We start from the raw sequence: 19,798 nt of genomic DNA on the forward strand, positions 1-19,798 counted from the left end.
ACTGTATACTTCCTGTATATATGTGTTAGAAAGATTACCGCGACTCTCGTTGAACATGGCTGCACTTTAAATATGCCGACACTAAGGTAATTTGCGTTTTTTTTTTTAAAGATGGGCACTCATAACTATATATGTTAAGAGTAGTTAATTGTGACGCTGGTTTTAAATTCAGACAGCGACGGTAGTATTGCTTAGATACAAGCTAAGCTACATGTTAACGCTACCCAGACCAGAGGAGTCCCTCTCAGCAGCAGTCATTGCTGATTAACTCAACAGCAGAGGAATAGCTGGCTTTTCTCAGGCTGAAACAAACCGGTCTTTCCAACTATGTCGTGGTTCAATCATGTCAGTCAAGGTTCAAATCAACAACAGCAGCCCGCTGACAGCCACAGACTCACAGCCACAGACATCTTGTGTAGCACTCACAATTCCAGGCTCAGAGGTCCGACAGAGGGATCACCGACCATGGCAACACAACACTGGACCGGCTGCGCCACTCCAAGCTCGGAGGACTTTCCATCGGCTCCACAGGGTGTAGCCAGCCCTCCCAGCCTTCAGAAGCTGTCCTGCACTTCTCCGAGTGTAGGTCAGGGGAGCGACCCGGAGCCCATCTCCTATGTAAGCCTCCAGGAGCAGCGGTGCGTCCTGAGCTGGTTCCACGGCTGGACCGCCGCGCAGAGAGAGCGGTTCTTGCAAGACCTCCTGGGGAAAGCTGTGCCTGGGAAAGTGTGCACCCTCCTAGATTCACTCAGTACTCTTCAGGTACATTTCTGCACTGTCACCTCTTAACAGATAGTCCAGATGGGGATGTTATGTCATTTAACAACTGCTTTCTCTTGTTGTGCCCAAGGTTAAAGACAGACTACCAAACATCTTTGAATGCCAGCTGCGCCTGTGGTCCCAGTGGTTTGAGTCTTGGCGAGAGGAGGAGAGGAATCACTTCCTGCACATTCTGGAAGAGCGGGACCCAGTTTTTGTTGCCCATTTCTATAGGAGCGTAGCCGGTACAGCAGGAAGAGACTGAGCAATGTTAGCATTGTGATGGAGAAGGCATTACAACAAAATGTGTTTAAAGAGGTGAAACGTAGTGGGACATGTGTATTGGATCTGAGATAGTTCTCTTCAGAAAAATGTTTGTGTAACTGTGATGGGACTTGTTGAAGGCAAACAATTTCATTGTAAGAATAGAAGTGTTCATTCAATAAGCTGTTTTTATTACCGGTTTCCCCTTCCTCCTTTCCAGCTGCAACTCACATTATACCACGTTTTTTATAAAGTTCAGAACTTTTTGCTTAATGCTTTCATCATGGGCGAAGCTCTGCCATTTAGTGACCCAATGGCGTGAACTTGAAATAAACGGGTTTACCATCCGGCTGTGAGATAAACTTATAACTTAACATTTTTCTGTACTGGGCCTAGTGATTAAAACACCTGGAATGACATGGACAAGAGGAAAATCCTTTTTCAAACAGAAGAATAAACAAAAAGCATTGTTGTATATTTGTTTTGGGGTTTTTTTTGTGTGTGTGTGTGTGTGTGTGAAAACTATTCTGCAGTCAGAATGATTTTTTTTATTACCCACTAAGATGTCCATGAATGAGATGTGTGGTTAAGATCCAGTCAACCGACCCAAGAGAACACTATTGGAGACTTTCAACATCCTCAACACAACCAGTACTTATGAGATCTGTCCCTATTTGTAGTCCAGCAGAATGCCCAGTGTCAGAGGTTGCATCTGAACTGGAATGATAATGGATATCCTATCAACAGCTTTGTGCTGACCCTGTTTGTTCAGGACGACAGTCCAGAAACCATTTGTCGGACTGAATGTGATACTTCCGCTTCTCTGAGCAGATTCAGTGGCCATCCCGAGGTGGTAACAAAGCTTCCCAGCTACAGACACCTCCCAGTAATGTCTGCCAGTAGAGAAGCCAGTCGTGCCCGGACAGCGAGAACCACCTCAAACCGGCCTGGATGGTCGGGGACATTTTGTATTTCTGCACTAGTGGACATCTCAGTGTTATCTGCAGGCAGAGCTATTCTTGGGTTTGCTGTGTTTGGATCCAAGGTCATCTTCCCCATAGAGATTATGTGTATCTTTACATCACATTTCAAAAAGGAAACATTAAAAAGTTTAAAGCAGTACACTTAGTATGTCGCTTCTATGAAGTTAGACGAGTCACAAGAGACAGATTAAAAATGAATGGTGAAAACTGAAGCAGCAATGGCCGATATCCTGACTTTTGAGCCCTAGCGTGTGTCAAGCTCCAAAACACTACATCCTACATTTCCCATAATGCAACTGGTTAGCATCTTTCATTGCACCCACCCTGTCTTGTAAACACCAATGTATTACAAACTCCTCACCTCCAGTTTGTAATGCAGATTTTCTGTTGCAGTCTCTGAGCCCAAGATGTGATAACCCTGATGACATCACCATGACATCCCCAGGGTTATTTATTTTCCCAGACTTGAAAAAGATCCTCCAGAGCCACAGAAGACATTATACATCTATTTTCACAGGCCGAGTAGTACCAGGTATGACGAGTAAACTGACCTTAAAACTGACCATAAAATCCATACTGCAGTTTTTATGCAGTATCTAACAAGCCTGTTGTGTGACCTGCATGTGTGTGTGTGTGTGTGTGTGTGTGTATGTGTAGGGTTGTGCATTTTTTATCCTGACATTTATGCTGTTTGAGCATTTATCATGTGGGATTTAAATGTAAACACTAGAAATAGAAATGTCAAAGAATCTGCAGGCTGAAAAATTCCAAGAAATGAAATGAAATCTTGTGTGTGACTCACTGGCATAGATCGCTTTATCCTCCACATCAGTCAGTTTGTTTTGAAGATCTGAAGAGAGAGAAAGAACCGTAAGTTTTTTGGGAAGGGGGGGTGTCACAGTGTATTGTCTGCACTTTGCTGAGCAGAACTAATAGTTTAGTCATCATTCTCAAGTTTGTTCTTCTGGTTTTACAGGTCTAACAGTAAGACAGAAAAGACATACACATGTATACATTTCATCAAGCATCACATCTGCTACCTTTCTTCTATTATATTGAATGAATCTACATATTGGATGTATGAGCACTTCAGAGGGTTGAACATACTGTTGTAGTTGTCCTGCAGTTTTTTTCTGGTCTGGTCTTTGAACTCTGGTTCTCACTGGTTGAGCCTGGTGTCCTTATCATGCAGCTGCGGCTCTGTTGCAGTTGTCTCTCCAAGTCTGTTTGATGAAATATTCAGTTCCAAAACTACATCAAGTGACTCACTGGACCTCAAGGACAAGGACTGATAACAAGGTCATATTGAGGACCTCAGCGGCACACTGGGTGTTGATGTCAGAGCAGCACACTTTCAGCTAGGCTAGCTGTTTTCACCTGTTTCCAGTCTTTGCGCTAAGCTAAGCTATCCGGCTTCTGGCTGTAGCTTTATAGCTTTACAGACATGAGCGTGGTGTCAGTCTTCCCATCTAACTCGCTGAAGAAAGCAAATATGCGTATTTCCCAAAATGTCAAACGATCCTTTTAAGACATTGTAATGGACAGGTCATACCTTTATTTGTGTTTTCAAGTTTTCTGTTCTCTCTTTGTTGTGTCAGGGAACACACAAATCACCACGAATGCATGAAAAGACCAAATCAATTCTTTTTCAACAACATTCCAGATAAAGGAGGATGGTTGCAGGTTGTTTATTTTGCCAAACAGATGATTTATTTAGATGAATACATGTTAGTCTTAGGAATATCTATAAGACATATTATAGCAATGCACAGTAAGAAATAATGTGTTGAAGGACAACAGGGACACAATAGTGGGAAAGTAACAGATTGACAAACCATTTTTTGCAGCTTTGGAGGCATGTTTCTGAACCTTTTTCAGTTTTTCAGAGTTTTGTTGACTAACAAACTTGTTTAAAACAAATGAAAAATCTGATAATGTAATGAGATGATTTCCCTCTTTCCCAAAGCAGAACATTTTGCTCTAAGAAGCATATTAATTCAAGCAACATCAGACTTCTAGTGGAGTGATCTGCACCGTGTTCATTGTCACTTATTTCAGTAAAGCTGTCAAAGCGAAATATAACTTTTCATTTTAAGGAACACAAATTTCTCTCTGCTAAACCGAATGGTACAGATACATATTTGCATTATCAAACATTCACTGTGACCACTGTTCCTCACCTGAGATCCTCTCTGGGTCTTCTGTGGTGCAGATCAGGTCCCTCAGAGTCTTCAGCTCATCATGCAGCTTTATCACGTCCAGAGAAGCAGAGCAAACATCACTACACAGCTTATGATGTAGACACTTTGTTCCCTTGTTACATGCTCAACCTGGCATTTGTCTGATTCTTCAGCTCGTTGACATATTGCTGCAGTTTCCTCCTCTTCGTCATAAACATTTCTATTTCAACTTTATCTGTCTGCTTTTTTTTAATCTATAGTTCAGTACAATCAGCTGTAAACAATTTGAATTGTAAATGGTGCTCATGTTGCAGAGATCAGGGGATTTGTGAAGAATCATGAGAGATACTTATGTGCGAGGTTTGTAACATCTGGAGGCCTGACTACGGCCTCTGCAGCTGCCCCACCTGACTCTGCAGCGTCATGATTTTCAGCACTGAAGCACGCCACGACAGAGAGGGCAAAAATGTAGCTTTCTATGAAATATGCAGGCATAAGACTGTATAAAACGTCCAAGATATTACGTGAAGCTTAGCTGCCTAAGTTACCTAAGGGCCATCTAAAAACTTTACTGAGTTGCTTGGGAAGTAAACAGTGCCTCAGATCGACACAGAGGATCAAATCAATGCCCTCACTTATTTTTGGGATGGCCATCTTAGAGTTCAGCTCTTCTTGCTTCTTCTCCAGTTGCCTCTGCAGCTCTGTGAGGAGACAGAGAGAAACAGTGATGAATGAAGAAAGCAAAAAAAGATTCAATAAATGAAAGTTTTGTGAAACCTAGAGAAAAAAATCTGCATTTCTTTCAAGACATGAATAAAGTTTGCAGCGTGAAACATTCACTGTTCCTCACCTGAGATCCTCTCTGGGTCTTCTGTGTTGGAGATGAGAGTCTTCAGCTCATCGTGCAGGTTTATCACGTTCAGAACTGACTCAGAGGAGCAAGAGCAAACATCACCACACAGCTTATACTTCTGAAACAAATGATCAGATGAGAAACCGAGCACAATAATGTAAGTATTTCAACATTAGGCAAATGGGGACTCCACCAATAGGATGTCTCTTAAGTATCTCTATGGTGTGCATATCAGCCCTAATTCTTTTTGCATAACTATGGTGCTTTATTTAGGGATCCATACCAAGTCTTTTTGACACTACTGTCCAAAGGTCCATCCATGCAAGGATGGGACTGGCAGGAGGGGGGGCAGACCTTATTGCAGCAACGTCAAGACAGCAGCAAGAAGAGTGCTCATTCCTGTAGATCACACCACAGTTCCTAAATGATTATTTAACAGATTCATATCAGCTCTGTAAAGTCAGCAGGAAAAGTACCGCATGTGCAGCACACAGTCTTTGATCAGTGAAGTATTAACTAGAAATAGAGCGGAATTTTCCTTTATGGTAATATTACAGCAGTTTAACAGCTGCAAAGGGGGCAGCACAGACCCCACAACTCCAGCTTCTTTTCTCGATCATATGCACCAAAAAAATCAAAACAGGCCAAAACAAACACCATCATTTAGTTCTACTGCTATTATTGTTTCTACTGTGAACAAACAGGCCGACACACGTGTCATAATCAATTCATGCAAGTCAGGAGCATTGTCTGCTCTTTTGTAATGAAATCAGTTGTCTCATCACTGGTGTATTAAATGTTTGTATAGGTAATAAAAGAGAAAATGGGATCACTGTCATGTAAAACACCTGTGTCAACGTCTTTAAATACATTTTGAATACGCTATTATATTATATATTGTGTATTATTACCACTACAACTACTACTACTGCTGCTTCCTTTAATCATTATCATCCATCAGTATCTTTCATACGCCACACGCATTTAAGAAGACTATAGCGCCATCCTGTGTGAATTATTTGTTTATTAAGTAAAACCAAAGACCACCCCCGACACTGAAGATAGTTCACTGATTCTGGCCTATCGCTATGTCGCCTAAACAGTTATCAACTGAACCACAAAAGCCTACAACTGTGTTAAAAAACGGAATAATAATTAAAGGGTCAAACGAGGCACCTGTAAAAAAACAAAAAACATTTCCGTCATTTTAAGATATTAAAAAAAAACCAACTCTTTGACTACTCAAGTCGGAATTCAGGCGAAGGAGGAAGTTAGCGCAAGTGACTCCTCAGTGTCACGCAGACATTCCACCTTCAGCTTTGTCTGGCGTCTTCTCGCGATATTATGTTAGATAAGGTACTTCACAGCCGTGTAACTGTGACACTGCACACATTGTTGTAGCTCGAGGCGAGTGTGATATCATAACAGCTTCATACAGCAGCTGTGGCATTTGTTGCGATACGTTTCCTCGTTGACCTCCGCAGACTGAACAAACCAGACCCAGCGCTTCCTGTGGAAAAAGGTATTAATGTTTTTTTTTTTTATGCAATTGAGCGAATTCTATAGTTTTGAAAGTTTATTTTACAGTCTACTGTGTTAAATTACAGTCTCGCCCCTGGTACGCATGAATTATAATTTCATCAAATCGTGTAAACGAGTCACTAGTTTCCCCCGAAAAGTCTTCAGGGTCTGGCTGAATCTTTCTCGTTTTGAAGGGTTTTTGTTATACAAACTTGATTTGTTAGGCTATAACGAGAAGAATTTGTTGTTTAAACGAAAAAAAAACCCCAACGTGGTTAAAAATAAATTAGTCAATATATCATAAGAGCGAGAAAAGCATGACGTTATAGCCTTAAAGTGTGTTATTATCATGAGTTAAAGGAGCAGACGTTTGTTTTTAGTCGTTGTATGAGAAACTGAACAAATGTGGTGTCAATGCGGGTTAGGGGGTCGAGGGTGAACTTGGTTTTCTCATGTTGTATTTCCCTCCTATAACGTTTAGCAAAGGCCTGGCTATGACACTTGTGCACACTGTAGTGAGCATTTACTATTTGGGCAGTCATTTTCTCATGTGATCATTAAAGGAATAACTGATGAATCATTGATCACTGCTATCACTCTTATCTCATATCAGAGTCAACTGTGAACTGTAACCCGCAAAATGCTGAATAATAGTGACCTAATGCAGTTGTGTAAGACAAAAATAGGTCCTCTAGAGTTCAAGTGAACTATAGACAGTGGGGGGGGGGGGGTAGTGCCATTTCATTTACGCAAACATGTTGCAGTTTCACTTTTTTTTTTGGTCCCAGTTGACCTCTGATCACATTTAACTGACATAGACCGCTATTCATTTTATGTACTTTTGTATGTGGTGTTGTCTCCTCCCCCAGAGAAAACATGTCCTTGTCTGGCTGGGTGTGTGTAGTAACAGGTGCCTCCAGGGGTATTGGCCGGGGAATAGCTCTCCAGCTGTCAGAGGCAGGAGCCACCGTCTACATCACTGGGCGCCAGGAGAAGACTCTGAAAGAAACCGCTGCACAGGTGAAATTTTGAGCCTGAATTTCTTTATAAGGGCTTATCAGACAAGCTGTGAGGTAGGGCGGCAACAGCAATGTTTGTTAACCTAACTCACCTACCTATCTAAGCTGATGATGGCGCTATCAATTTGGGAATTCCTCCCTCCCGTCCGCGAATGTTGCACCTGAAACGTGGTTGTTTTGCAGTGTTTCAGTCAGGATTTGTTTCCATGGTTCACAGCTGAGGTCTTCTGCTCCTAACACAGGTTAAGGAGAGGGGTGGAAACTGTGTGCCCGTTATCTGTGATTCTACAAAAGACAAAGACATTGAAGAACTGTTTGAACAGATAAAAAGTGAACAGAATGGCAGGCTGGATATCCTGGTTAACAATGCCTATGCTGGAGTACAGGTAGGTGCACTGCACTGTCACGAACCACTACTTGGTCTATCACATACTTGAAGTAGCAGAATTACATGTGGAACTTTTAATGTGGAGTAAAGCTGTGTGAATGAGAGGGAACAGCATGAAAGAGCAGCAACCAGGAAGTGCCCTCTGTGTGACCTTTTCACCTGAACTCTGAACGTGATTTGTTGTTGCAGGCTATCTTCGAGAGCATGGGGAACAAGTTCTGGGAGATGGATCCGTCCATTTGGGATTCCATCAACAACACAGGCCTCAGGTATGCCTTTGTGCTTACTCATGTCTGATAAGTCAACTGAGTCATTGTCAACCAACTGCTTCATCATCTCCTTATGTCTAGTGACAGTTTTCCAGACATTACTCAACTTGTTTTTTTCCTTTTTTTAGTTTTGAGTTGATTTCTTTATCAGTAGTCGCTCTTTCAGATAACACAACAAAACAAGAAACCAGGGGAGTGATGTGAAACACAGTGTGATGCATTTACTGTAAATTCAAGTCGTATTCTCTTTCACTCTATCAGAAGTATTTTAACACTGAGTGGACTAAACTGATTTGACTTATTTCCATTTTTATTTCTCTGGCAGGGGCCACTATTTCTTCTCAGTTTATGCATCCCGGTTGATGGTGGCTCAAGGTCGGGGTTTGATAGTCACCATTTCATCTATGGGGGGGCTGCGGTATCTGTTCAATGTGCCATATGGCGTTGGTAAAGCTGCAGTAAGTTCTCCTCTCATTAAGTCCCAGATTTATGTTATCAAGACCTAAATCTCATTTAACGCATGTACACGCACTGCATAATTAGGTTGGTGTAATAAAAAACCTGTTTTGTTTTGTGGTTTGTTTCCAGTGTGACAGGCTGGCAGCAGACATGGCCGTTGAGCTGAAAAGTAGGGGAGTGGCTTCTGTCAGCCTGTGGCCAGGAGCAGTACAGACAGAGTTGGTGTCTCAGTTCATATTGGAAGATACACCACGCGGTGTAGATTCAAAGGTAGACTCTTCCCTAGCAGACTCTTCTCCTTATCCATGGTGGCTACTTCTGTTTTTTGCTAAATCTCTGAAGGTTCTTTTCCTCAGCTTAAAGATGTATTTGCCAGTGGAGAGACCACAGAACTGAGCGGGAAGTGCATCATCAACCTGGCAAAAGGTAGGATTATACTATATGAGATGGTATTCACCTCACAGTCAGACTGTTAAATGGGGACTGAAATGCAAGCCAGACAGGCTTTACAGAAGTGAGCATTTGAGCGCACACATTCGATCTGCACATGCTGTTCATTGCAACATGCTTTCAGAAAGGGATTTTGTTGCTGAGGAGCATTTACTGGTTCAACTGTTTTTTTCAAGTCTTGTTTATTTGTAAACTAAGCTGGTTTCTCTTTCTGCCTGAAAGATAAAAATCTGATGTCGCTGACGGGGAAAGTGCTTCTGACGTGTGACCTGGCAAGGCGCTTTGGGATACAAGATGTTGATGGTAAGTTTGTGTCAGCTTTCTACGTTTTTTTTTTTTTTAACCAGCTCTTATAGAATAGAACTTACTATTATGTACAATCACATACTTCTAATATTTTGCTCATCTGTTTGTTTCCAGGACGGAGTGTAGTTGATTACACTTCCCTAAAATTCCTCCTGACCCAGGTCCCATATCTCTCCTGGCTGTCAGCTGTTGTCCCTTCATTCCTACGCCTGCCACGCTTTGTGCTCACCCTGGCAAATAACCGGTTCTGAACATTTACCTATATCAGTACTTTCACATCATCTCCATTTCTGATGGCTGAAGGGTGACAAGAACCAAACAATGAAGGCAGATCAACTCTATTTTTTAAGTATTGTTTAAATGAACTGCATATATGCATCCATTCCTACTTGATACTGCCATTCTATGAAGTTTGAGGTAAACATGAAGGATGCACTAGCACATCTTTTTGTATTAAACACCAACACTAATGTTAGCTGTGGGTGAAGCCACACTATGTGAAAATTTGAATTTATTATTACTACATGTGATGTATTTTTCTTAAGCAGTATACAAAACCACAACTATCTAAAGATAAAGATGACACATTTTAGAAACATAAAAATGTTTGTTTATTTTTGCATGCATTTGTTATATTTCTATAAACTTTATATACAGTATACAAATTGTATAATTTCTGATTCTGACACATATACACACACTACTATTACTGTATTTTACCAGCTAAGTAACAACTGGTTCAATAAAGAAACATTAACTCGCTGCTGTTTATGCTTCTCATTCCTTTTTGCAAAATAACAAAGTGATAGCATCTCTGCTATCTGTATTTGTATTATTGTATTATTTAGCATTAACAATGTATTATAATTGCTACATACAGCTAAAATACAGCTGCTTCATCATGTCTGTAGCAGATATAAATTCAGCTTATTGCCCAAGGACACTGTTATCACTATTGATTGTATACTTCCATCTTGTTTACAATAAAAATACAAATCTAATCTCTAGAACTTGAATATACTAGTATAATAGTATGAAATACCGGGGTCAATTATTTGGATTTTTCATATTCTTTTTATTCTCTTAAATGTTCAATTTTAAGTTTTATTACCAAAAGCAGTATATCTAACTATTCAGAGTCTGAAACGAGTAGAATTTGTCAATAAAAGACTAATAATGTAACTTCTCCCATGTTGCTACAAGGCCCACATCTGCAGATAACTTAGTGTCCCCAGTGGTAGATACAGCCCTGGGTTGATCAGAAGTTCTTTAAGTCTAGACCTCCAGGGGTCTTGGTGGAGGCTACGGGGGTCCTGTAAGTACATTAGAAATGATCGAACTCCTGATACGTATTGCTCTAAGTTAGGACAGTAGGAGCTGGACGAATGCAGCCTTTAAATTTAACAAGATGCTGATTCCCGTTTAAAATCACATTAGGTTTGTGGGCCTGATTCTTTATTTGCGCGGGGGGGGGGGGGGTTGACGTGAAAATGTTTAGCCTACTACCACGGATTTATTATACAGGCGCCTCCTCCCTCCAATCCACGGCCTGCTCTCGCAGACTGGCACACCCACCCTGCCGTCACCGTGTTGTAGAGTCAGTTGGGCCTTCTGGGCTTCCTGGTCCTCGGCTCCGCCTCGCCTCGATCTGGCCGGACAGGGAAAACACTTCTCAGTTAAAGAACAAAAGCAACAACGGATGGACCGAGGGGGACGAGGCAGCGGCTACACAAATCCAGACCTGTATCCCACGGATTGAGAGATTTGTGCCCTCTACGGCAGGACTTAGCTGACGACTGAACTCCCACGAAAGGCGACAAACTTGGACGCTTCGTATCTTTGTATCCAGACCGTAATCCGTCGAGGTGCTTGATAAATAAGACAAGGGTCAAAGAGACAGGCAGACGGTATTGTTTCCCTTGCCTCCCTCTAAACTTCGGCCATAAAAAGAGAAGTGGCAGCGGGGAAACTCTGGGATTCTTTTGATTTCTCTTCGCTCGAACCGACCTCGGGGATAAAGGCTTGTTTTGGCATTCTCGGTAAGTTTATTTTTGTGTTTCACTGAAGCGTGTCTGACGGCGAAGTGCGCCTGTGCAGTGTGAAGCGTTTTAGTTAGTACGCCATAAAGGGGGGGGGGGGGGGAGACACTGGACTGCTATCGCCACTGGCACAATGAGCAACTTTTATAGCTTTTTGTTTCACTAAAACAAAGATACTATGTCCAAACTCTTCCAGCGCACAGATTTCAAACATCAGACACCGGGGAGGCCACCACACGAGCTCATCCCCGTGGGTTTCAATGTGTCACGAATGACTAATACAGTGATTTCATAATTGTTTGCTAATGTTTTTGGTACACTTGAACATTTCTTGCGTGGCTAAAGCGACCTTAATCGTCGGTCATGGCGTAACCTCCTAAGTAAATGCGCAACATTTCCTGTGCTGTCCCAAATAAAGAACAACTCCCCCTAAATAAAGAGTGCATGGTTACTTGGTCCAATCAGTATTTGCAAACACCTGATTCATTATTATGACTGCAGTGGGGGGGAAAAAACATCAACAAGTACAGCTGAATCACAGTTACGTGTATTTAGCCTTCTACTGCCAAACTGACACTTCCATTGTGATATGTTGAAGTGATGGCTCAACACCTGTTGCTTAACAAAATCACATTTATATTCATTAGGTTTTTCAAACCATTTTTCATAAGGAGTATTTGATGTTTGATACTGTTGAAGTGCGTAGTGTGCCCAGACTCTGACTTGAGTGTGACTAATGCAACTCATTTTCTCTTTCCACAGGTTTCTCTTGTGGCATCAGCCTTTGTGAAGAGGCTACACTTAACTTTCAGGACTGAGAACTTGGAAGTGGAACAAAGCCCGACTGGGAAGGGGTGAGAAAGTAGACTGTGATGGATTTCTCATAGATCCCCATTCCCCACGCTCCCACCCTTTGTGACCAATACCCCCACTCACAAAACAAAAGTCAGTCACCGCACTTTGGGGGAGGGGAACCCAGTCTGGACAGAGTATACGACTAGTTTCATTGGGAGTGCAGAATTAGGAGTGCCAAGTAGGGGGGGAGGGGAAACAGCTGTCAGATAATTGACTTTGAGAATGAATGAGAACAGAAAGTTCTTAAAACATCACAGTCGGTACTCTTGGCTGTACTCCTCAAGAAAGAAACGTTCCTTCTCCTTCACAGTGATCTTATCTGTGAAGTGAAGTTGAGACAAGCAAAAAACATCACCAACTAAATCAGTATTTTTGTTTCTTTTCTAGGTGAAAGACCCTATTTTGATATCCCAGATGGCAACGTACAGTGAACATAATGGCACAAATGGACTACTTATGAGCATGGAGGAGTCTTTTGAAGGGAAAATAACAAAGGCTGAATGTGAGGGAAAGTTTGAAGCTAAACGCTCCTCCAAGGATTTGCGCCACTCTGCCAGCTCAGCTGAAAGCAACGCAAGTGGTGTGGCTAGTTTCACCACTAACCACAACTCTGTTGTGTGCCTGCCTCTAGTGTCAGAGGGACTGAAATTGGTATGGACACAGTCGGATCAAACCCGTGAACTTGACACAATCCCAGAGCTGGTCCAGGCCTTTAACTTATTTCCGTACCCATCATCCCGGGAGGTTAGCACCTTGGCCCGGGTATGTGCCTTGCCACTGGACAAAGTTAAGGTGTGGTTTATGGTGCAGAGAATTAAATATGGTATCAGCTGGTCCTCAGAGGAAATTGAGGAGACACGGCGGAAGCTGGCAGTGCCTGAGCTTTGTGATGACTCTACTGAAACAAACGAGGAAATCAAAATGGAGAGCATGAGCAGAAGTTGTGAGGAATTGGTAACTGAGGATAAGGACAGCGGTGAAGTAGAGGGTGCTCTCTCCAGCTTCACACCCCAAAAGAACAAACCAAAGTGTGAGTCACCAGATTCCTATAAACCAGCCAAACCCATTACCCCGTGTTTCAGTTCCACCCTCCCACCTCCTCAGGATTCATACTTCTACCGCCCACCAGCAGACACGCCAGCGGACACGCCAGCAAGCACAGCAGCTAATGTCTCCCTTGACCTTTCAGAGGCATCTTCACGACAGCACCGTCATGGCCGCTACAAAAAGTCTAAAGCTCAACTCGCTGCCCTTCGAAAGAGCTTTCTGAGAGAGAACTGGCCTGCAGAGGCAGAGCTTAGACGTCTGCAAGAAGAAACTGGGCTGAGCCGTAACGACATTCGTAAATGGTTCAGTGACAGCCGGTACCAGCTTAGGGTTGGCCGAGGAAGCCTGGCTGCAGCCCAGAACTGCTCTCAGCACACTGCGGTTGGAGGTAAACATGATCAACAAATTCAACCTCTTCCACTTATTACTCAAAATACTCGTCAACTAAACGGGGTGAAGGGCCACGAGGCAGCCCGTAACAATGGGATTAGAAATTCACATTTCTTTCAGACCTTTTTGTCAAACAGCTTGGAAGCATTTGGGGAAAGGGTCCTTGAGGTAGAAGGGTATGACGTTATGGAGGATCTCTCTGGGGATGGGGACTGTTTTAAAGACGAGGAACAAAGTGAAGAACAACCCTTACAACTAACCAAGACCTGCAAGATTGAGCCAGATGTTCCACTGGAACCATCAGCTATACTGAAATCCTCTCCCTACTCTTCCCCCTCTGACAGTCCACCACTGACTGCCTCGCCTAATAAACCTCTTTCAAAGAGCATCAGCACATCAAAGAAGTCAGCCCACTCAGCCAAAGCCAGTCCCTCACGAACGCCCTTGCGTCTCTCAGGAGCTTCCTCATCCACATCCCCTGCCCTCACTCCTGCTGGGCGACCAAGAAAGACCAAGGAGCAGTTAGATGTGTTAAAGCAGCACTTCTTACGCTGCCAGTGGCCCAAGAGTGAAGATTACACTGAGCTTGTTAAGCTTACAGGTTTACCCCGTGCAGATGTCATTCAGTGGTTTGGGGACACACGGTATGCTGTTAAAAATGGCCAGTTGCGCTGGGTGAAGGGGGTCCGTGATAAGTTCTTGGCAGAACTTGCAGCCCAGCAAAACGGCAGTGGTTTAACTAATGGAAGTGGCTCTGGGACATCTACTCGGGCTGGGGGTGGCCGCAAACGAAAATCTCAAGCAATTGGTACAAGTACTGATTCCCCTGATATCCAGCCATTGGTAACATATTACCTTTCAACAGGCTCACTAAATGAAAAAGACCTTGACTTTCTATGCAAGAAATCAAGAATGAGCTACCAGCAAGTGCGAGCTTGGTTTGCAGCTCAGGATGTTGGGGAGACTGACCAAGAACCTATTGTTGCTGATTAAGACACTGGAACCAGACTTAAGAACATTTATAAAAGTTGGTGGAGTGCTCCTCACATCCTTTGCACCAACATAGTTATTACTTTGGTTGAAATTGCTTTAATTGAGGCAGGTTTGTAACATCCAGTCTTCCCAGTACAAGCCCAAAGTGAGGCTTGTGTTTTTTATATATGCCGCATTTCCTGCTTATCCTAATATATTTGGACTTGAATTATAATTGTGCTGCCCGTGTTGCTGTAAATAGGACAGTAACTTGTACACTGGTTTGCTATATTTTCTGAGGTCATTATTTTTGTTTAGATATCACTACTACAGATTTTTTTAGTATGCTATTGTAGCAGTATAATTTAAACTGGTTGTACTTTTGGTACCTGACTATAGCAGATACGTAACTGCTCTAGAAAAATGTCTATGTTGATGAATTTGTTGACTGACCACTGTGTGTAATCATTCCTTTACAGCCAATAATTCCTTGTCATGAAAAGCACACTGGACATGTACACTTTTTAAATTGACATCTTGCACTTTGGTTTGAGCCTGCTGCCATCATGTTCATTAAATCAAATTATTTCACAAATGATGAGATCGAACTAAACGGTGTCATTCTTGATCCCTTAACACTGAAACGTATTATCATGCCTTTTGGAAACGGCATGGTACATGGGATACTGTACTAAGAAAGCAGCAAGCACATCAACATCATACAGATGTCAGAATTGCCAATTCAATTTTGATTTCCACTCATTGATTCAGTCAGTATTTTTTACATCTCTTCTGTCTTAATAGGTGTAGCACGTGACTTGATGGATTATAATATAGACAAACTAGATATGAGAACTGGTGGGGATCCATGTACTGCATAAGTAGTAAAGGGTTTGAATCCAAAGAAATATTACCATTCTGTTTCTGATCAGATTACGAATTTTAGCACAAATTATACTTTCAGGTTATCGGTTCAGAAAAACTCCATACTCTGTATGGAGCTCAGAGTTTAGCGCTTTAGAAATATCTGGACAAAGATTAGTTTATCAGAATGTTGATGAAGCAGGGTGCACCACTGTGTTTTGTCATTCTATTAGTAATGAAAAGTTAATGCAAATGTCATGCTGTAGGGAACTGTCCATAACACTTAGTGTCTTCCTTTGCAGATGCTTTCAATGTATTTTTTCCTGTTTGAAAATTCTCATTTGCACAACTGTGTCACTGGAAACCAGTAAAGGATTTGCCTTTATAATCATGTGTTCATGCTGTTTTTGTGTGCTGTAATGATTCCAACTGATTCCGTTTGATTGAATTTATTCTTTCATCAATGGAAGTTCTGTGTTGTGAGCAAAAAGCAAGTGGCTGTGAAATTCATCTGCAGAAATGGTTCTAATGTAAATTGCTGCTCAAATGAAACCATAAGTCAAGCAATGACCAGTAAGATAATATGGCAGGTTAATTCCTCAACAGAGGAACTGCATGGTAACATTAGTACAACATCCATGTAAGCTTAACAATTATAATATATTTCTACTCAACGCGAAAACAAAGACGAGACGGTCCTGATGAACTTAACTGACAAAAATGTCCCCAGAATTGTAAGGGCCCATTTCATTAATGCCTGGGTGACTGTATCGATAATCCACTTATAAACTGGAACTGGAAAACATTAGGAGTCTGACGCTGAGTTCTGAGGAAGACAGAAACGGACTGCAATTACATGAGAAAGCTAATTTAGAAATGTGTTACAATGTTTCATGGCAGAAGTAAGCATTTCTTACCTTGTAGGAGTGCTAAAGGACGTGGGTCTTCCTATTCAAAACAGAGAGGTGAAGATAGAATGCTTTTCATTTCAGAGATGATTAAGTATAGTGTATTTAATCACAGAACCTACGGTAGAGCTACAAAAGCGTGTTTGCAACCACACTTACTGTGTGCACGTTCATGAAGAGAACTATGGCTAGAAATAGAAGTAGCTGATCCAGGAGTCTAACAAAAAGAGATCAAAGTATTTCCTTTATTTTATGTAACAAAAGGTAAAACCAAATGAAAATTCTGCTCTGAAATGCTGTATAATACGTTTACAGTTGAATGAATGAGTTCTAATGAGGGCCTGGTCTGTAAATGTGTAATTATTGAGCGTAAAAATTCATTCTTGACCATGGAAATTGGTCCACTTACTAGTTTCTCCCCAAGGTTTCAACCACATCTCATAGTTTTCATTAGTGGACAGAACAAACTCCGTCCACTAAGAAAGACAGTGAGATGAAACCTCCAGGAAATCTTCAGTGAAAGCTATTTAAAAAAGTTGACCTTTAGTTAAGATTTTTGTATTGTCAAACTGTGATTATTATGTTGACAAGCACAATAATCTACGAATAGATGTACATATATATATTATTGTTTTCATTTACAGTAGACCCAGAAAAGATTTCATGGAGCTAATATGACTATAAGACTTACTGTGAGGGAGGATAGACTGGGACCTCTGTCTCTGGCCCACCCCTGCGACTCCGCTGAGCCAAAGTGACTGAGACCCAGACAACATGTGTGAGCATAAAGTCTTAAAGTATAAAGTGCAGATATGTGATGATAAAGATGATGACAGCATGACAATGTAATACATACCTCATAGTTCTTGAACGAGGGGTAACTGGTAAAAGAAAGCACACACACACGTACTCATCATCAACTTAAATCAAAAAGTCTGAAATGGACCACCAACACTGAAAACATTAACTGTAACAATTAATCTTATATAACTGGGTTTACCTGGAGTGGTTACAGCCACAGGGAGTGACATCCTTTGAGTACTTTATATGAGACAAAAAGTAATTACTCAATCAATTAAAAACCTTTCACTGGAAAGTATGTTATTAAACATTACAGTCCTGAAATGTAAATTGGGTTTACCCATCGATTTGAAACGCTCCTGGAGAAACCTGTGGCAAACAGAAAGTGCGCAAGCTAAATTAGATATGTCATTTATTATCTTATTATGTTCATTGGCATTTTTGGCAACTTTTTCTTCATCAGACTTTTGGAACACTTACCCTCCTCTGAGAAAGTGGCTTTTTCATTTCAACAGTCTCTCTTTTCAGCTCCGAAAGCTGCCTTTTTAAGTCAGCATTCTCCCTTTTCAGCTTGGAGAGTTGCCTTGTGATGAGAGACGTGGGAAGGACAGCATTGCAATCGGGGGTTTTATTTGCACAGCCACAGAGGAACAATAACAGATATTAAAATCACCTGTAACCCTGCTCAGCGACTTCCTTCAGATGCCTTTCCAGTTCAACAGACTTGTGCTTGAAGTGCGCCGTGACTCTCTCTATTTGTGTCCGCTGAAAAAGCGCAATCTGAGGAGCATGAAGACCCCACATTCAAATATTCTTTCAATGAAAATCAACGTTTGGCTTTTGGAGCATAGCTCAGGGATTCCCAAATGATCTTATAGCACATAAACTGATGCTTTTAATCTCGTTAAATATCACTGAAGCAATCTCTTGTTGAATGACTCACAGACTGGTTATTAATTGACTAACTGCTCTGACATTTTACATCCTAGTATAGCAATTAAAAAAGGGCGACAGCGAGGGAGCTTGGGGTGAATGCTGCACAGAGGAGACAGACCTGTGAAATGTGCTCCAGCCGTGATTGGATGAGCTTCACAGGGTCCTTGAAAAACACCTTTTCCTGTGGCTTCATCTGAAACAGAAAATGTGTGCAGATAGAATAAGTTGGTGATGTAAAATAAGGCCATTTTCTGTTGGTGCCATCAGGCAGTGACTTGCAGTGAAGATGTCAAACTCACAAACCTCATCTGTGATGGGCAGATAGCTGCAGCTGGCCCCACATACGCTGCACTGCTCTGTGGGAAAAAGACATAACCACGAGGCATATGTAGCCTGAAACTGTGTCGTATTAAAGCAACGATGTTAAATAATTAATAGAGTTATAAAGCGGAGGAAAATTAACTACGCACGCAGAGCAGATAGTACATAACTGTCTTACCAGATTTAATGCATGCTTCACAACAGATGTGGCCACAGCTGGACACAGCAAACTTCGACCCTCTCCTTGTGAAACACTGATTACAGTGGAACCAGTCCATTTTTAGTCCTGTGGGTTTCCTCCTCCGCAAACAAACATGAGATTACAATACACAAATGTAATTATGTAACATTAAATATTACACTATATGACCATAAGTATGTGGACACCCCTGGTCACATACTTTTGTGTACTTTTAGTATTGGGTTGTTTTTCCTGGCTTGGGCTCAGCCTGGAAAATCTTAATGCTGCAGCATACAATTATCTTTTAGACAACAGTGTGCCACCAACTTTGTGGCAACAGTTTGTGTTTGACCTGTTCCTGTTTCAACATGGCAATGCCCTCTTGCACAAAGCCAGTTCCATGAAGAAATGGTTTTCCAAGTTTGGTGTGGAAGAACCTGGCTGGCCTGTACAGAGCTCGGACCTCATCCCTACACAACACCTTTGGGATGAACTGGAAATGGCACGAACCCAACTTAGCAGCCACTTAGGTTCCAAAGTCTTGTGGAAGGCCAGTCCAGACGATTGGAGAGACTCGTAGCAGCATATGAATGTTTTTAATATTTGCTTTTAAATGACATGGGCAAAAGGTGTCAGATGTGCACATACTTCTGGCCATGTAGTTTACCAGTATGTATACAGACAGATGACACTGGGGCTTCACAATACAGGAGTTACTTTGCCCATAAATTACACAATGGAAATTCATCTTATCCACTCTCATGCACAAAGTTATCATCCATTTTAGCAATAGATAATTCTGCAATGACACAACCAGGGCACGGAGCACACACACTTGCATATAAAACAGTACGGTTAGGTACAGCTGTGAAGTGACGACAAAATTACTCATCCACAGTACTAACAGGGGTTATGCTATTGGTCACCTAACCAAACTACATGCTAGCTAGCTAGCTTAAATTGTGACTCATTCACTTGTTCGGTTTGGCTGGATGCTGACAAACAGAAAGAAAGTAAGATACAGACTCAAAAC

The 19,798-nt window shown here is 41.8% G+C and overlaps 4 protein-coding genes across 5 annotated transcripts; 3 read left to right on the top strand and 1 right to left on the bottom strand.

Annotated features, from left to right (window-relative positions):
- Window positions 1-30: 30 nt before the first annotated feature.
- On the top strand, window positions 31-1,498 carry c14h14orf119 (chromosome 14 C14orf119 homolog). Of its 2 annotated transcripts, XM_070919335.1 has the most exons (3): window positions 31-86; window positions 420-762; window positions 851-1,498. In XM_070919335.1, exons 1-3 carry the CDS (start codon window positions 73-75, stop codon window positions 1,022-1,024), a joined length of 531 nt encoding a protein of 176 aa, XP_070775436.1. In that variant the 5' UTR covers window positions 31-72; the 3' UTR covers window positions 1,025-1,498. The 2 variants fall into 2 exon arrangements, with proteins under 2 accessions (XP_070775436.1, XP_070775435.1); XM_070919334.1 differs by lacking the exon at window positions 31-86 and having other exon boundaries at window positions 173-762.
- A 4,942-nt stretch (window positions 1,499-6,440) lies between these two features.
- dhrs1 (dehydrogenase/reductase (SDR family) member 1) lies at window positions 6,441-10,207 on the top strand. Its single transcript, XM_070919470.1, has 9 exons — window positions 6,441-6,561; window positions 7,430-7,580; window positions 7,822-7,965; window positions 8,157-8,236; window positions 8,562-8,694; window positions 8,825-8,965; window positions 9,052-9,121; window positions 9,368-9,448; window positions 9,566-10,207. Exons 2-9 carry the CDS (start codon window positions 7,437-7,439, stop codon window positions 9,700-9,702), a joined length of 930 nt encoding a protein of 309 aa, XP_070775571.1. The 5' UTR covers window positions 6,441-6,561; window positions 7,430-7,436; the 3' UTR covers window positions 9,703-10,207.
- A 2,123-nt stretch (window positions 10,208-12,330) lies between these two features.
- On the top strand, window positions 12,331-15,984 carry homeza (homeobox and leucine zipper encoding a). Its single transcript, XM_070918912.1, has 2 exons — window positions 12,331-12,344; window positions 12,733-15,984. The coding sequence occupies exon 2, from the start codon at window positions 12,760-12,762 to the stop codon at window positions 14,773-14,775; it is 2,016 nt and encodes a 671-aa protein (XP_070775013.1). The 5' UTR covers window positions 12,331-12,344; window positions 12,733-12,759; the 3' UTR covers window positions 14,776-15,984.
- A 384-nt stretch (window positions 15,985-16,368) lies between these two features.
- Window positions 16,369-18,862, bottom strand: LOC139296455 (E3 ubiquitin-protein ligase RNF212B-like). Its single transcript, XM_070918856.1, has 12 exons — window positions 18,763-18,862; window positions 18,567-18,619; window positions 18,382-18,456; window positions 18,001-18,107; window positions 17,808-17,910; window positions 17,668-17,696; window positions 17,527-17,567; window positions 17,383-17,407; window positions 17,218-17,284; window positions 16,686-16,743; window positions 16,536-16,566; window positions 16,369-16,444 (listed from the first exon to the last, which is right to left on the bottom strand). The coding sequence occupies exons 1-12, from the start codon at window positions 18,860-18,862 to the stop codon at window positions 16,369-16,371; spliced, it is 765 nt and encodes a 254-aa protein (XP_070774957.1).
- Between the last annotated feature and the right edge of the window lie 936 nt (window positions 18,863-19,798).

The sequence above is a fragment of the Enoplosus armatus genome, chromosome 14 (genome assembly GCF_043641665.1).
Source record: "Enoplosus armatus isolate fEnoArm2 chromosome 14, fEnoArm2.hap1, whole genome shotgun sequence".
Lineage (NCBI taxonomy): Eukaryota > Metazoa > Chordata > Actinopteri > Centrarchiformes > Enoplosidae > Enoplosus > Enoplosus armatus.

Excerpts from the sequence above, each read along its gene's own strand:
- dhrs1 (XM_070919470.1), top strand. The coding sequence starts at position 7,437 with ATGTCCTTGTCTGGCTGGGTGTGTGTAGTAACAGGTGCCTCCAGGGGT. Across the intron at positions 7,966-8,156 it reads ATGCCTATGCTGGAGTACAG|GCTATCTTCGAGAGCATGGG; the intron begins GTAGGTGCACTG and ends TTGTTGTTGCAG. Across the intron at positions 9,449-9,565 it reads TGGGATACAAGATGTTGATG|GACGGAGTGTAGTTGATTAC; the intron begins GTAAGTTTGTGT and ends GTTTGTTTCCAG.
- homeza (XM_070918912.1), top strand. The coding sequence starts at position 12,760 with ATGGCAACGTACAGTGAACATAATGGCACAAATGGACTACTTATGAGC.
- LOC139296455 (XM_070918856.1), bottom strand. The coding sequence starts at position 18,862 with ATGGACTGGTTCCACTGTAATCAGTGTTTCACAAGGAGAGGGTCGAAG. Across the intron at positions 16,567-16,685 it reads TCTTCATGAACGTGCACACA|GAAGACCCACGTCCTTTAGC; the intron begins GTAAGTGTGGTT and ends TGTTTTGAATAG. Across the intron at positions 16,445-16,535 it reads TCCTTTAGCACTCCTACAAG|AACTCAGCGTCAGACTCCTA; the intron begins GTAAGAAATGCT and ends TGTCTTCCTCAG.
- c14h14orf119 (XM_070919334.1), top strand. The coding sequence starts at position 328 with ATGTCGTGGTTCAATCATGTCAGTCAAGGTTCAAATCAACAACAGCAG. Across the intron at positions 763-850 it reads ATTCACTCAGTACTCTTCAG|GTTAAAGACAGACTACCAAA; the intron begins GTACATTTCTGC and ends GTTGTGCCCAAG.